General features: G+C 40.6%; 3 protein-coding genes across 3 annotated transcripts in view; 1 reads left to right on the forward strand and 2 right to left on the reverse strand.

Moving 5' to 3' along the window:
* LOC146489323 (DDB1- and CUL4-associated factor 5-like) overlaps positions 1–10147 on the reverse strand; it is a 40582-nt gene extending 30435 nt beyond the window's left edge. The window contains exon 1 of the mRNA XM_085107752.1: positions 9842–10147. Coding sequence (XP_084963878.1) covers positions 9842–10127 — 286 coding nt within the window. The 5' untranslated portion in view covers positions 10128–10147. The remainder of the gene's footprint in view (positions 1–9841) is intronic.
* LOC146489322 (uncharacterized) overlaps positions 1–16021 on the reverse strand; it is a 219254-nt gene that overhangs the window by 69891 nt on the left and 133342 nt on the right. The window lies entirely within an intron of this gene.
* Positions 10209–16021, forward strand: part of LOC146489325 (dynein regulatory complex subunit 7-like) — a 63043-nt gene continuing 57230 nt past the window's right edge. Inside the window, exons 1-2 of the mRNA XM_085107742.1 lie at positions 10209–10363; positions 13611–13776. Of these exons, the coding sequence (XP_084963868.1) occupies positions 10212–10363; positions 13611–13776 (318 nt within the window). The 5' untranslated portion in view covers positions 10209–10211. The remainder of the gene's footprint in view (positions 10364–13610; positions 13777–16021) is intronic.

The raw sequence follows: 16021 nt of genomic DNA on the forward strand, positions 1-16021 counted from the left end.
CCACGTTTAAATAGATTATGTCCTGTCCGTAATAATGAAATGTTTGTTGAATTATCAATTTCCAATTGATAGGCTATTTTACATCCATGGAGACATTCAGGGGCGTACCTCTATGCCTTTAAGCCACTAAGCACAGGCTTAATAGGAATTTTCGTAATTAGTTTTTAAACAGCCAAAGGCTGTATTTTCTTTTGCTTACTATTCAACAGGGAATACCCGCTATATCAATGTTTTATTCTAAAAAATAAAATAATGGATTTATATATTAAAAAGTTCTGAAAGGTTAACAAAGGAAAGAAATGTTACTATTAATAGAACTTTGAAATACATGTAGTTTTGCGCACGAGAATTTTTTGTTGACTGTTGATTTCCACCTTACAGCTGTGCACCTGTAATTGTTAGAAAGAAAGTTTAACAGACATAAGCCGATCATTCAAAATGCTTGTCAATGACGTCAATAATCAATCAGCAAGAGAACTAAATATAGCGTGTTATTTCACATATACCTGGAGGAAATCTCTATTTGTGTTTTTTTTGTGCGCACACGAGAGGACAACAACAAGGTGCAGGTACAGGAGGAGTTCCTTGGGTTTGTACAAGCTGAGTACCAAAGGACAGGCGCTAGCCGAGAGGTGTCTAGAGACCCAGCAGGGCTATGGCCTGGATATTGACCGCATGCGCGCACAGGGCTATGAAGGGGCGGCAAACATGGCAGGGATTCACGGAGGTGTCCAAGCGATTATCAGGTATCGCGTACCACACGCAGTTTATGTCAAATTCTTATAAGGCTCACTCTTGAACTTGGCAACTAAACATGCTTGTAAGGGGCCCCTTGGTGAGAAACATGCTTGGAACCCTACAGCAGAAAACTTTTGCGTGTCTTTACTCTCCAAAGAGCCTGTTGGCGTTTCAGTAGTGCTTGTCTCAAGATGCGGCAGTAAGGGTTGAGATGGAACGGCGTGCCAAGTTGCGAACCCTGTGTGAGACACGATGGACAAGTAGGGCTGACCTGTGTATACCTTTCATACAGCCTTTTCAGTGGTGGTACAGGCATTAGAGAGCCTTCCAGAGGATGGAGATGCTAAGGCGAGAGGGTACATGACTAGTTGCGCTATGTGCAACAGAGCTTGCCTTCCAAATACAGTCGCAATATACAGTTCTGGCCCCAGTTGTTCAAAGGGCAGATAACTTTATCCAGTGGATAAGTCATAAGTCACTATCCAGCAGTTTAAATGCACTCCAAACAACACTTCTGTCAAGTTTACAACACAATCCCATATTTAAATCAGACATACGTTTCTACTCTCAACACAAATTATAGGGTTATAGGGAGATTCTTGCACACATTCATTTGCCGCATAGCAACCAAGGCCTGATGTATATTGTCATGTATTGATGACATACCTATACTGCAGAGTTATGTGGTCAGCTGGGTTAATCCTTTAGTTCCTTGAAACACTTTGGTAATCGAGGGGTGATGATTTAGATTGTCTTCTTCAAATTGGCTGTTGCATGTATTTACATAGCGAAACCATGGTTGATTTGCCATCCCCGGATCTATTTCATACTGTATCTCCCTTGCAATTGGGTTATTGGGCGCATTCCCGGTAGCCCCATTTTGACATCCACCAATGGGGAAAAACTGATACTGATACAGATGGTCATGGACATACCTACCTACCTACCTACCTACCTACCTACCTACCTACCTACCTACCTACCTGTAAGGGTGAAAGGTGAGACAATGATATTTACATGTACCTTCTAATGTTTCTGCATGTGCACATGGTTTCTGCAGGATCTTAGTGTATGTACGTAAATAAGTAAAGTAAGTAAGTGAACTTTATTTAGACAGGGTGGCCCAATCAGCTATGGGGCTGTTATCCTGAGGGGCCCTGTATACACCTAAAATAATTATTATTATGGTATTAGAAAAAAATTACAATATATATGACTCAAACACTTTGGGTTAAAATATCATAGGATAGAAATAGATAGATCGGGTGCAGAGATAATCCAGAAACAAGTTATAGCTTGGGCCTCGAACTCCAAAGTGTTCTAATTTATGGAGAAGGCACTTGTGATCGACGAGGTCGAAGGCCTTTTTTAGGTCAATAAATACAGCCCCTGTCATTTCCTGTTTGTCCATGCGTTCCAGAATGAAGTCTGTAAGATACGTAACAGCAGTTTGTGTAGAATGTTGTTTTCTGAAGCCTGACTGATGTTCTGATAGGACATTGTTTGTAGTTAGGAAGGAGACCAGTTGTACTTGAACCGTACGTTCCATTATCTTTGAGATAAGTGGAAGCACGGATATCGGGCGGTAGTTGTTTACATCATCTTTTTCCCCGGACTTGAAAATGGGTGTCAACAAACATCAACAAACCGAGGCGGTGGAAGTTTGATTCTGTGTAGTTTCCTAAAACCAGCGTTTGCGCAGTGGTCGGAGAAACCGATCGGGATGACACTGGAGACGTATAGTTCAGGTCTTGAGGTTAAAAATAGATCAATTAAAGACCTTGAATTCTCTGTTATTCTGGTAGGCTCTTTGATAAGTTGTTTTAGATGAAATAAATTTGTTATTCGCTTAAACTTCATTGTCGCAGTGTTTGGAGCGATATAATTGAAGTTAAAGTCTCCCAGCAAAATAGTTTCAGTTTCATTGGTTGTAAGTTTGTCAAGCATTTTCCCAAGGCTGTCAGTAAAGATAGTAGCATCAGAGTCCAGTGGTTTATAGATAGCCCCGACCAAAATTTTCTTTGTTTTCGGTGGTAATAGTTCGAACCAGATTGCCTCCAAGTCTCTATCTGTTGATTCATTTGGGTCTTTCAGTCGACTGTAATTCGGGTGTTCGGCGATGTAGACTGCAACTCCTCCTCCATCCCGGTTCCTGTCTCTTCTCATTATGTTATATCCCTGGAGAGAAAGTTCTTCATCCGTGAAAGATTCGTCCAACCAAGTTTCGTTTAATGCTAGAATATGGGGCTTGTGTTTATCGCAGAATAATCGAAGTTCATCCAATTTATACCTTAGGCTGTGAATATTTAGATGAAATATTCGAAGTCCTTTAGTCCTAGCAGGCAGTGTAATTGCAGGGCCAGGGTTTAAAGAAACATCATTCGATAGAACAATAAGATTTGCAGCTAAAGTGATGTTTAAAAGCCGGACAACTACAACGGTCTTGAGTGCTGGAGCCATGTTGGAGTGATCTTTAGGGTTTGACTTCGTTCGAATTTGAAGAGTGTCTATCTTAGCTTGGTTGCAGTCCCAAGACACAGTCAGAGTGAGCAGATTTCTATTTTCCCCAATGTTTGTGATATTTCGGCCGGCAAGTTGGACCGCAAGTAAGCAGAAAAGGAGGTAGATAGTCAGAGAGCGAAAAACACGTGTAGTTCGCTCTGCCATTATATACCGATAAAACCTCCTCCTTATTAGTATGCGGTGTTTACATTGTTCACCCAGTGTGACTGAACTCAACTTCCCAATTTTTTGTTAATGAGAATAAGGACCTGAAGTGTATTCGCGGGAGGAGCAATACGACGAACGAACAAGCAACTACAAACAGGCGCTGTGCTCAACTCAACTGTATTTGCATAATCTGCAATTCACTAACATATGTCACGTGACGTCACGCAATACACTACATCTTCCCCGCACCTAGTTCACAAAACACAGTTCCTACAAGGGTAACTGATTGTTCCGTAATGTCTGTACTTGACAATCTCACAATGATCACTAAAATGCAACTTTAATCCATGTTCAAACAGTTACGTAGTCCTTTAAATAACTTGGGGTTCTCCTTGTGCGCTGAGACCTCCTTGCCAGGGATCTTGCGTTTGACTCTTCCATGCTAAAGGAAACAGGCTCTGTGGATGCATCCTTCTGTTCCTCTACTGCCGTGGGCGGTACCAGATTTTGCTCCGCGTGCACTGCTGACTCTGGTAGGTCGTCCTCCTCCCTTGAGGGTACGTCATGTCGTTTGAGAATGTGATCGACATGCGTACGGGTTACCACACCATCTTCACTCTTGATCGTATATGACAGTGGGCCAGTTCTGCTTCCAATATGTGCCTTCTTCCATTTGGGTCCCAGACTAAAATTCTTAACCAGAACCTTGTCCCCCTCAGCAAACTGTCGCGCTGTCCTCGTGTTGTCATGCTGCTCTTTCTGGGATGATTGTTGGTCTTCCACGCGCTGCCTTACATCAGGTCGAATGAACAGCAGCTCTGCTGGTGTAACTCCAGTTGTTGTCTGGGGTGTTGATCTATATGCCAACAAGAATCTGCTGAGTTTGGTGCGCACTGTACCTTCCAATCCTTCCAACTTTTTCATCCCATCTCTGAAAGTACGGACTGATTTCTCAACAAGACCATTAGACGAAGGGTGTCTAGGGGCAGTTTTCACATGTAAAATTCCATTTTTCGCCATAAAGTTGCCAAATTCTTTACTCGCGAATCCCGTGCCATTGTCTGAAACTAACATGTCAGGCAACCCATGAGTGGCAAAAGCTCTTCTAAGCAGCTCTATGGTAGCTGTCGCACTGGTACTGGATGTTGGATACACCTCCATCCACTTGCTATATGCATCAATCAAAATAAGAAACAATTGTCCCATAAGTGGCCCTGCATGGTCTATGTGTATGCGGGACCAAGGCTTCTCAGGCCATTCCCACGGATGAAGGGGAGCAGCGGCCGGTGCTGCCCTATGTAACTGACATACTTCACACGACTTGACCTTAGCTTCAATGTCATCATCCAACCCCGGCCACCATAGGTAGCAACGCGTCAGACTTTTCATTCTGACTATCCCTGGATGGGTGTTGTGCAAGTCCTCCAGAAGCTGTTGTTGGCCCCTAGCTGGAATGACCACACGGTTTCTCCATAAAATACATCCATTCTGTGTGCTTAGTTCGTCTTTTCTCAAATAATAAGGCTCCAGGCTTTTATCTGGACATTTATCTCCCCAGCCATGGTGGACTCTTCTTAAGACTTGCTGTAACACTGGGTCTGAAGCTGTCCAATCCGCAATGTGATCAGCACCCACTGGCAAGGTTTCCAACCGGTCCATTAAGAGTATTGTTTCCCCAGGAGTGGGGACCCTCGCAATGGTATCTGGTAAAGGTAGCCGACTGAGGCCATCAGCGTTACCGTGGTTTTGTCCCTCTTTGTAGACCAGTTCATAGTCATAGGCTGCTAGAAGTAGGGCCCATCTTTGAATTCTTGGTGATGCCATGGTTGGTTGGAACAGCTTTATCTGCCTTAAACAGACCCAAAAGCGGCTTGTGGTCCATAAAAATCTTGAATTTCTGTCCGCACAGATACTGATGGAACTTCTTGAGTCCAAATATCACTGCAGCTCCCTCCTTATCCAGTTGGGCATAATTTCGTTCAGCAGGAGATAGGGTCCTTGAGGCGTACGAGATGGGCCTTTCTTTCCCATCAATGATGTGGGAGAGGACTGCTCCAAGTCCGTAAGGCCAGGCATCACAAGATAACACAAGTTCTTTACTGGGGTCATAATGGACTAAGAGATCTGAGGAATTTAACATGTCCTTAGCTCGGTTAAAAGCTTCCACCTGTCTTTTACCCCATGTCCATTTGCAGTCCTTGGCAAGTAGCTCATGCAAGGGGGCCAAAATAGTCGACAAATTTGGCAAATAACAAGCGTAATAGTTCAACATCCCCAGAAAGGCCTGAAGTTCCTTGACGTTACTTGGTGCGGGTGCCTCGCGGATGGCTCTCACTTTGCCTTCTATGGGTTGTATACCATCTCTGTTTATGCGATGCCCCAAATAAATCACTTGGTTTTGTAAGAATACACACTTCTTCAGCTTAAGGCGGATGCCTGCCTTGTCTAATCGAGTCAACACTTCCTTTAGATTCTCCAGGTGTTTGTCTCTTGTCTTGCCAGTGACAACAACTTGCGGAATTCCTTGAAGGAGACTTTCAATCGTACCCTGGAAAATACCAGGAGCTGATGCAATGCCATATGGGAGGCGATTGTATCTAAAGAGGCCTTTGTGGGTGTTGATGGTTGCGTACTTCTTTGATTCCTCATCCAGCTCCAACTGTTGGTACGCCTGGCTTAAATCCAGCTTTGTGAACTCCATATCTCCCCCCAAGGTTGCATACAAATCTTCGATCTTGGGAATTGGGTAGTTGTCCAACTTGGCTGCTTGATTAATCGTTTGCTTGTAATCCCCACAAATCCTGATAGTGCCCTCCTCTTTAACAATGGGGACGATGGGTGTGGCCCACTCGGAGAATTCAACTGGTTCTATAGTTCCTTCTTTGACTAGACCATCCAACTCTGTTTCAATTTTTTCACGCAGGGCATAGGCTACAGGCCTGGATTTAAGGAATCGAGGCCTCTCCGTGGAGTCGACATAGATTTTCGCCTTCACTCCCGCCACTTTACCCAGACCCCCTTGGAAAATGGAAGCGTGTGTCTCCAACATCTCATTCAAGTCCTTATCCATGGCGGAAAGATGGAAAATTTCACTCCAATTTAAAGAAATGTGCTGAAGCCAGTTACGGCCTATCAAACATGGACCATCTCCCCTGATTACCACAGCTGGTAGAAGGCCTTTAAAACCATCATACTCTACTTCCAACTCACACTCTCCCACTACAGGAATCATCTCCCCTGTATAGGTACGCAGTGCAGTATTCACAGCTTTGTTCAGAGACAGAGTGTGGAAGGTTTTCTCATCAACAACAGTTGTTGAGGCACCAGTATCAATTTCCATTGTAACATTCACTCCATTTACTAACACTGTCACTTTGTAAGGGTTGTGGCCTCTACCTGAATTCACACAAAACAGCTCGCCATACACATCTCCCTCCTCCCCAGCATCCTCATCAAAAACATTAACAACATCCTCTAACTGGTGTAGGTTACCTGACCTCTGCTTGCCAGAATATCCCCTCTGATCATGTTTGTTTGGCTGCACATCTTGCTTTTCACCTCTCGACTGATTTTTGATGCGATTTGGACACCTGTCGGCAATGTGGCCTTTTTGTTGGCAATGGTAACAGTTCAGGTCCTTAAACCGGCATGTTTGTGCACTATGGTTCCCACCACACCGAAAACAAACCGATCTCCGCGGTATGTGACGGCCGTCCGTCCCTTCTGCCTGTACCGTTATCTTGTTTACCGACTCCGACTCCTTCGATTCCTGAAGCACTGTCATATTTTTCATTGTGACTTCCATGGCGGTTGCGATTTCATATGCCTTCAGGAAAGTCAATTTCTTTTCCACAAGCAGACGTCGTTGTATCTTCTCATCCCGGATTCCACACACAATCCTGTCTCTCAGCATTGTCTCCAGAGTATCTCCATACTCACAGTGTTCGGCCAAATTCCTCAGCGCCGCCACAAAGTCTGCTACTGATTCTCCTTCGGTGCGAAAACCGTTGTTGAACTTAAACCTTTGTACAATTTCTGATGGCTTTGGAGCTAAATGATCCTGAATAAGCTTTACCAGTTCCTGGTACGATTTTTCTCCCGGTTTTGCTGGGGCTAGAAGGTCACACATCAACTTGTACGTCTTGCTTCCACACACACTCAACAGAATCGCCCGCCATTTCGCTTTGTCCCCCGGGGACTCATCGCCAATACCATTTGCATCAAAATAATGTCCTAAGCGCTCCGTATAATGCTCTCAAGTTTCCGTCTTCTCGTCAAATGTATCTACTCTACCAAATAAAGTTTTCATCCCATCCTCGTCGCCAAATGAAGTGTATTCGCGGGAGGAGCAATACGATGAACGAACAAGCAACTACAAACAGGCGGCCATGTGCTCAACTCAACTGTATTTGCATAATCTGCAATTCACTAACATAGGTCACGTGACGTCACGCAATACACTACAGGACCTGAATGTCTTTTCACGTAAGTTAATGTCCCTGTACAGACAAGTTGCAACTGTTCATACAAACCAGGTAGCTCTATTTACAATAATGTTAAGCAATCTTCTTCTGTTGTTAGATCTTCATAAGCTATCCTTTCCAGTTGCAAAATTTTCTCATTTAAAAATTTCTTAAGGGATGAAGCTGTTTTCCTTGTGCATGTTTCATTTGTACATTCTAATTAAACTGACCAATATTACAGGAATAACTGGCGCCACGCAACAATTTAAACAGAGGGAGAATTCCATAAAATAAACGTGCTGTTTCATTCATAACTATGCTTTTACCATTTAATACGCATAAAATGTGGGACAAATACTCTTAATAAGTTTACATGTACATCAAAATTCAAGTCAATCTCGAGAAATGAGCTTAGATTTTGGGCTTTCACAATGGCAGTCGTGAAACACCGCATGACTTCTAGTTTCTTCAGAACTGAAGAAGAATTGAAATTGAAATCTCCCCTTTTGTCGGCGTACAATATCTTCCTGAGATGACGAAAACCATAATCTTCGCTACAATACAAGTCATATTCCTTACCACATACACTCGCTGGGAAAATCTCAGCTGAGCTGAAAACATGTTGCTCCCAATTTCAATACAGACGGCTCTACTAATCTAAAACAAAGCTGACACCTCATTCCAACGGTCTTGATTAATAGCAGTGTTCAAACTTTGTACTACCGCAAAAAAAACATGCAGTAAATAAACAATAACTAAATACGACTGGTTTCCAAAGTCGAGTCGCCACAGACAAAATGGCACAAATCCTTCACATTTCGCGCATGCTCGTTATGGTTTTCGAATGCTTGACAGATTTCTTTACTGGGGCGATCGTTTCTTTCTGAAAAGCGGTAAGATCGAAGGTAGCTGCCTGACCCCCCCCCCCCCCCCCTGAAATGACCTAGGTCCTGATAAATTTTGTTTTAGAGCACAATGGACAATCATTCAAAACGTGAATGGCTGGAGATATTTAATTTTTATTAGAAAAGCGTTTTTGTTTGATGTTTTCTCTTAAAACCGTCGCCTACATGTCAAATCTTTGCTTTTTTCATGAAAACGATCACATGACATGTCACGTGATTTATAGCACAACTACATGTATTATGCTAAGAAATGTTAAGGATGATTCGACCTTTTTATCTGCCTAATTTCAGTTCAGTATCATTCAATTTGTTGAAGTTATCCCGAATAAACATTTTTTCCCCTTAAAAGCCCTTAACCAAGGCCTTAAACTGCTTGAGTAGCAGCTCATTAAATATGCCCAATAAAAATATTTTCTCCCAAAAAGAAAAGATCAGTCCTAACATGAAGTATTACAAATCAACATCAGATACTGAGCTTGATTTGAAAAAAGCCTTTTCTTGTTAGGGAAAGGGAAGAGGGGCAAGGAGCAGGGGGACCTGATCTCAGGTTAGGGACCATTGACTCCAAACTGTACTACAATTTGCTCAATCTACATTATTTGTGGCTGAAGAGAATGGTTGAAAAATCTAAGCGTCATAGAGTTTGGTACAAAGCGGCCGCTTATTAACCCGTTATGACTTTCTTGCTACTGTTTAACTGATTTGGCCGGAAAAGTGGAGTACCTCCAAGTTAATATCCTTACATCTTAACCAGTTAAACTGGAAATTTGGGGTAAATGGAAAGCGACCCAGAAGACGATTTAAAGGCCACTATTTCTCGGGCATGGTGGTATGGTTGATCCAATTGCCACTAAAACGAAACAAAACCGCGGGATTGCATGATCAATCGGATAATCCAGTTTTTAATAAGGCAATTCCCTTTTATGCGTACCTATCGCACTTGTAAACATTCTTGCCCTTATTATAATTATGCTTCTTTCGAACGTGTATTAAAACCAGCATCAACAAATAACTTAATTAAGCTTAAAATTAACATGTACATTTAAGCTTATTATTACTGCCTACCTGAAACAATGAATTCACCACCATTATTGGAGAACTCTATCGCATTAACACAGCCGAAATGACCCAGTAAATGATGGTGGTAGAGACCAGAGGAGCGACGGAAGAGATCTGACATGTAACTCTTGTGTACAATGGGGCACCCATATAATTCTGCCAAGTTTTGATACTGAGGAAAGCTCGAAATATATGTATCACGTTTTCGATCAGCGGGAACACTGTCTATTGACATTACTGTGGCTGGCCTACTTTTTGAAACAAAACTTGTCCGCGGCCATCCGATATGCATCCCTGGCAAGCGCAGATTGGCGAGGAGAAGAGGAATGGGACCAGTTTCAAAAACAGAAGCGGTTACCAAGCTGTTGTTGCCAGGATGATTCAAACAAAAAGTTGGTTAGTGAAACACCTTCTCTGGTACCTTAGGTTAGCTTACTCTATCCTTGGTAAGCTTATCCTTAATATGGAAGCACTACAAAAGGAGTTAGCTAAAATTCAAGTCACTGCTCCCGATGTCAATTTGCTGCCGTAAGTAAATTTAGGCTGCGTTCTTTTCATAAAAACCGTAAGCTTAATTCGCATCAGGTTTTTCACGAGAACGCCGCGCCATATCCAGTAAAGGATCGATTTACGACATCAAGTCAAGCAATTACTCAAGTTTATAACGAAGAAAGTCTGCTTTTTCACTAAAGCAGGACATCAGGAACTTGTAAGAAATGGTAAATGACCTGCAGCGTGCAACACTTCCCAAATATGGTCATGGTGCACTGAATGTTCGTCGTCCGTAGTCAACAGTGAGACTTCCTGCGATAAACGTAATTTCGTGTGTTGGGGAGAAAGATGACAAAATGAAGAATGTCTCCAGCTTAGCATCTCTATATTCTGGAGTTCCTTAGCAAACCTCCAAAGTGCAGCTATATACATGTAGGAGGGCTTAACTAAAGGGATCTGGGTAACTGCATACTCTGATCAGCTGATTGCCTCCTTACCAGTAGGTAGCAAATCGATAATATTCGATAAAACTCGGTAGAAATTAGTTAACCATATCGGAAATTGATAAAAATGGATAGAAAACTTCCTTGTGAGTAATCAATATATATTGATTTTCAATTAGCATTATCGATTTTATCAATAACTATCGATTTTATCAATACTTATACAGTCGAACCTCGATTATCTGGACTATTTGATTATCCGGACTTTTTTCTCTGGTCCCAATTGCCATGAATATTAATTAGTTGAGATGTTTTGAACTCAAAGTCGCAAAAAGCCCAATAAAACTTTCAAAAGACTGTTGAAACAGCGTATTATCCTGTGCACTTTTCAAAATTTGCAAGTGCGACGAGACAAAGAAATATTCTGATGTGTTCAGCTGATATCTGATTGGTTCAATTGTTTTGTGGCCAAGGGAATTTCATGCTTGATTAGTTCCTTCCGTGTGAGTTTTGTAAACACATGAGCGATCGATCATAAACTCAAGTCAAAAACATGTCTAGAAAGCGAAAGCCGTTGTATCGATTAAAGATAAGCAGATAATTATTTCACGTTTGGATAAAGGAGAAAAAGGAACAAATTTAGCTCAAGAATTTGGCATCAGAAAGCAGCAGGTATCTGACATACGGCAGAACAAAGACAAGATCCTAAAATTTACTGACCGCATCGAGACAAGCGAAGGATTAAAATGAAAGTCCCTAAAGCTGGCCGGCTGATGATGAGCAGTTGGATAAAGCCCTGTACGCCTAGTTTATTCAACAAAGATCTACTGGGAAACGGATTTCATATTTAAAGTCATGTTTTCTTTGCTATAACCTTTTCTTTACATTTCTATCTCATTAATATTCATATTTTCGATTATCCGGACTCTCGATTATCCGGACTATTTACTGCGGTCCGGAGGTTCGACTGTAGTTTATCTTACAATTTATCGAAATAAAATCAACAAAGGATTAATAAACAAGCTTGCAAAATCTTGAAAAATAATCACTCCAAAACTTGTACGACAGGACTAGCATAAAACGTATCCTTCAAGTAAATTATCGGTACATCCCCTTTACAAATTCGATGGTCTGGCCGGCCAGGTCTGAAAAATCGAAAGCCCCCCATGTTATGGAGTCTTCGCTGGCACCTTCAAAATCTACATAACTAGAGTCACAATCATATGCTGCCTCAACAAATAAACAAACAAATACCAAATAAAATAAAATCTATAACCAGTTAAAACTTCACCAGTGTGTGAGTATCGACTTTTATCAATTGATCAATAAAATCGATAACATTTAATCTCATTTTATGGATTGATATTGATTTATCGAATGGTTTTCCAATATCAATTGTTATTGATTTGCCACCCCTGGCATAGATCTACGAGGAGGATTTAGAAATAGATGGTGGTAAAAATGCTTTTAACAAAAGTTTCAACTGGTAAGTTAACAACATTTTTCATGGTGCAGAACATCTATGATAATAATAATTGTGCAGGATGCCCGCAAGGCAGACCGCCTCAAGTTTACGGTCGGGTTTCTATATATTTTTTCTTCGTTGTAGGTTCAAATCTGCATATTAATTTACACATTAAACTCTGCTCTCTCCTAGAAGGGATCTATTATAATTCTGACTGTCTTCAACAAAAACGGCCCAATCAAAATCCATTATCGGCACATATATCGTGAGGGAGGAGACCCACTCATCCCTACCTGTGTGACGTCATAGCAAATCATCATTTGAAAGGTTGTTTTTCAATGGCGGCCATATGTATGGAATTGGATTTAAGACTCTGATCTGCCGTTTTCAGAAAGAAAACAAACCACTTTCAAGCGGTAAATCGAAATAATAACTTCTAAGTAGTACATGTACTTGACAGTTTAAATGGTGGAAATTGTAGAGTTCACAGCAAAGAAATAACGCTTTGGCAAACAGATTGGATAATTCAATGCGAAGGAAGCCAGACCAGTTTGTAACAGGGTTGTCTGTTTGCTAAGTGGGAACCTAACTACTATACAGGGGAAAGCATTAATATTTTGTTAAGAAGAATTAACCTTGTGCCTTATACGGATGCTTTGATACTTACGTTTTCACCTTTTATTTGGAGACAGGAACCGTTTCTACATTGATTATTTTTCAATAGTAAGCATGAATTAGATCCCCTTATCTGTATCTGTCAGTGTTACTCAGCGCCCAGCGGGGTCATGACAAATATATCAGAAAGTAACTTCCGGTATGATTTCCAGTAACACAACGATAAAATATCACACAGTCTTTCTGAATAAAACTATTCAGACAATTATTTCAATTGCGAAGGGAGGATAGTTATAAAAATCTGCAAAGCATACAATGGGAATAAATGAGGCCACATTAAGCATCCTGTGAAAATGCCATTAGGGGCATCTTGTTTATATTATAAATTTATTCCATTAGTTTCAAATTATAGTAGTACACAAACTTGGCATCTTATTGGCTTATTAGGTCATGTCATCATCTTGATATTTTCTTGGAGTAACGTAGATTTTTTGTTAAATTTGCTCATTAAATATATTAAGAATCGTGGTAATTATTATCATTAAACTATTTACCAAAATCTTATGTTATTTGAAAATTATCCCAAAAAGGTTTGTGATCAGCAGTTTATTTTAACTTTTCACAGCTAACTTGGTGTCTGGTCTACAGCTGGTCATAAATACTCAGGCCCATGCCCAAGCTGCCACTTAGCTTAAGTATACCGGTATCTCTATCTGTTGATCTTTATCAGACTTATGAAATTATATTGCGCTCTTTTCAGAAACAAGGATGTGGACCATAACACATTGCCTGAATCATACAAAGAAAACACCCTCAAGGAGAAGCTTGTGTTGTCTTTTTGTGAAAATTTTAGAAGGCAATTTGTACACCTCTACCGTGACCGCAAGCCATTGCTGTTAAATCCCCTTAACGAGTGTGGAATAGAGGTAACTGCTTGTGCTTATATATTAAGACTATGGTAAAATCAACATTAATTATATTGGTTGTTATGAACCTATATGAAAAATAAGGCTTGCTATCTTGTTGAACGAAACAAAACAAATGCTGGTTATCGGAAAGACTGTTGTCACTTTACACAAAGGCTGATTATCGCAATACATTTTCACTGGGACAAAATCAAATCTACATGTACATGTATTTTCACAAAACACTAACTTTAAAATGGTTACATGAGGGGTGATTGCCAAATAAAACAATATAATATTTTATAATTTGGCAAAATTTATTTACTTCTAAATTAATGTATAACAACCGGTTTTGCAAAAAGATAAATACTATTGAATTAAATTTTACTTTTTTGGGAAAATGCTGTGTCAACCTGGTGAGTTAATGTTCTGGTTGTTCTTTAGCCTGCGAGCAGTCATTATACTTTTTTACTCAGATGACGTGCACAAAGTGTCAGTAAAATTATGCAAATTAGAAAAGGGAATGATGAGAGATTGAGGAGAGGGAGGAAAAAGTATGACTTAGGACATGATCCATTGACTTTCCAATTATGATTTCTGAGATTTACATTTATTTATTAAATGGAACAGCATTTTGCACTTCAAACGGCCAGTAATCGACATCAACAGATTATTCTCTGACACGCTTTAGCTAGTTCTTCTAAGGTACAGTGTATCATTTCATTTTCACAGTGTTTGCTTTAAGACACAAAACTTTCCACCATATTTTAACCTTTAAAGTAGTTGCAAGAAGTATTATCGATCGATGCATTATTGTAGGAATTCAGATGCTAAGTTTAAAAGCGTTTTTCTGGAGTCATTCTTCTTTGTTTTCCTCTCACCCAGTGACTGACAATCAATGAATGGGACATGCTACATGTATGTTTCCTTCATTATCAACAAAAACAGCATATAGAAAGAATTCTAAATCATCTGAGGTGTAGGGTGGTGAAACACACTACATTTAACACTACTGAACATTTACACATTTACAAGTAAAAAAATGCTGAAATCCACTTGAGTATCTAGCGCCCAATTGTGCCATGTTGCTCAGAATCCTTTTTGCCCACCATCAAGTCTTTGCTGTACGGTTGATGCATATGGATTCTGAGCTTTTATTGAAATTTATTGGGTATTTCCCAGACTACCTTTTGGCATTGTCTTGTACGCTTTTACACATTTTTGGACAACCTTTGTCGAAACAACGGTATACAGATTTGCAATGATAGGGGAGTACAGGGGACCCTATGGTTCAGCCCTGGATCTGCTTGTAAAATTTCCCTTGAACAGGAAATAGGGGGCTGAGAGAACAAAATCCAGAAGGCTGATGATCCAATGTGAAGTGAGCCTAGTCTTGTTCCTCCAACTATCTGCTTTCCAGTTTGGTTTTGACACACTGGATCACCGATAGTATGGAAACACTGGAGTAGAGCGTTGTAACAGTAGTGTGGGGAACACCTGAAGAACTCTGAGGACACTCCTTGGACATGTCTTCAACCAGAATCATTGTGAAGGAAACTGACATCCTGAGAAGGAGGATCAGAAAAGCCATAGAGGTACAGTGCCAGTGGCCTCACTCTCATTTGAGACTCACAGTGGTTACAATCTACCAGCTGTCTTTTTGGAAAAAAGTTTTCAAGTCAAATCACTATAGATGGAACCTCTCGTAGGGGACCACCTCTCATAAGCGACCACTTTTATAAATGATTGTTTAAAATTTTCAATTGTTTTCAACCTCCTGTAGGCAACCACTTGACACACAGTCTGCTGTATCTCTAACGGGCGGAAATTGCAAATGTGTCGCTGTAACATATTGGCCCACATCGATCATTACAGCCAGCTAGAGCTACGGGAAGTGTCTCCCAAAATACAGTTTAGCATTGAAACAATAAATTTATTGATAACATACACATGCACTATAGTGTACACTGAAAAAGACTTTAGGAAAGAAACTCTCTTATCTTATAAATAGCATGTATGTTCATACCTGACCTGTGATGACTCTCTCAACCTTGTATTACTCAACAGAAAAAGTGAGGCAATAGTGAATGTCAACTGGATTAATTGTAACAAACAAACAAACAAACAAACAAACGCGACAGTTGTTTTTTTTTATGCTTGAAATGTAACATAGCAAAAATGCTGTTAACTGTTTGTTCCTAAATCAGGCAGTCTAAAGAAAAGTTATTACTATTGGTTTCCGTAAGCAGTCTGGCAAAGGGGTTAG

The sequence above is a fragment of the Pavona decussata genome, unplaced genomic scaffold (genome assembly GCF_977016875.1).
Source record: "Pavona decussata unplaced genomic scaffold, jaPavDecu1.1 SCAFFOLD_6, whole genome shotgun sequence".
Classification (NCBI taxonomy): Eukaryota; Metazoa; Cnidaria; class Anthozoa; order Scleractinia; family Agariciidae; genus Pavona; species Pavona decussata.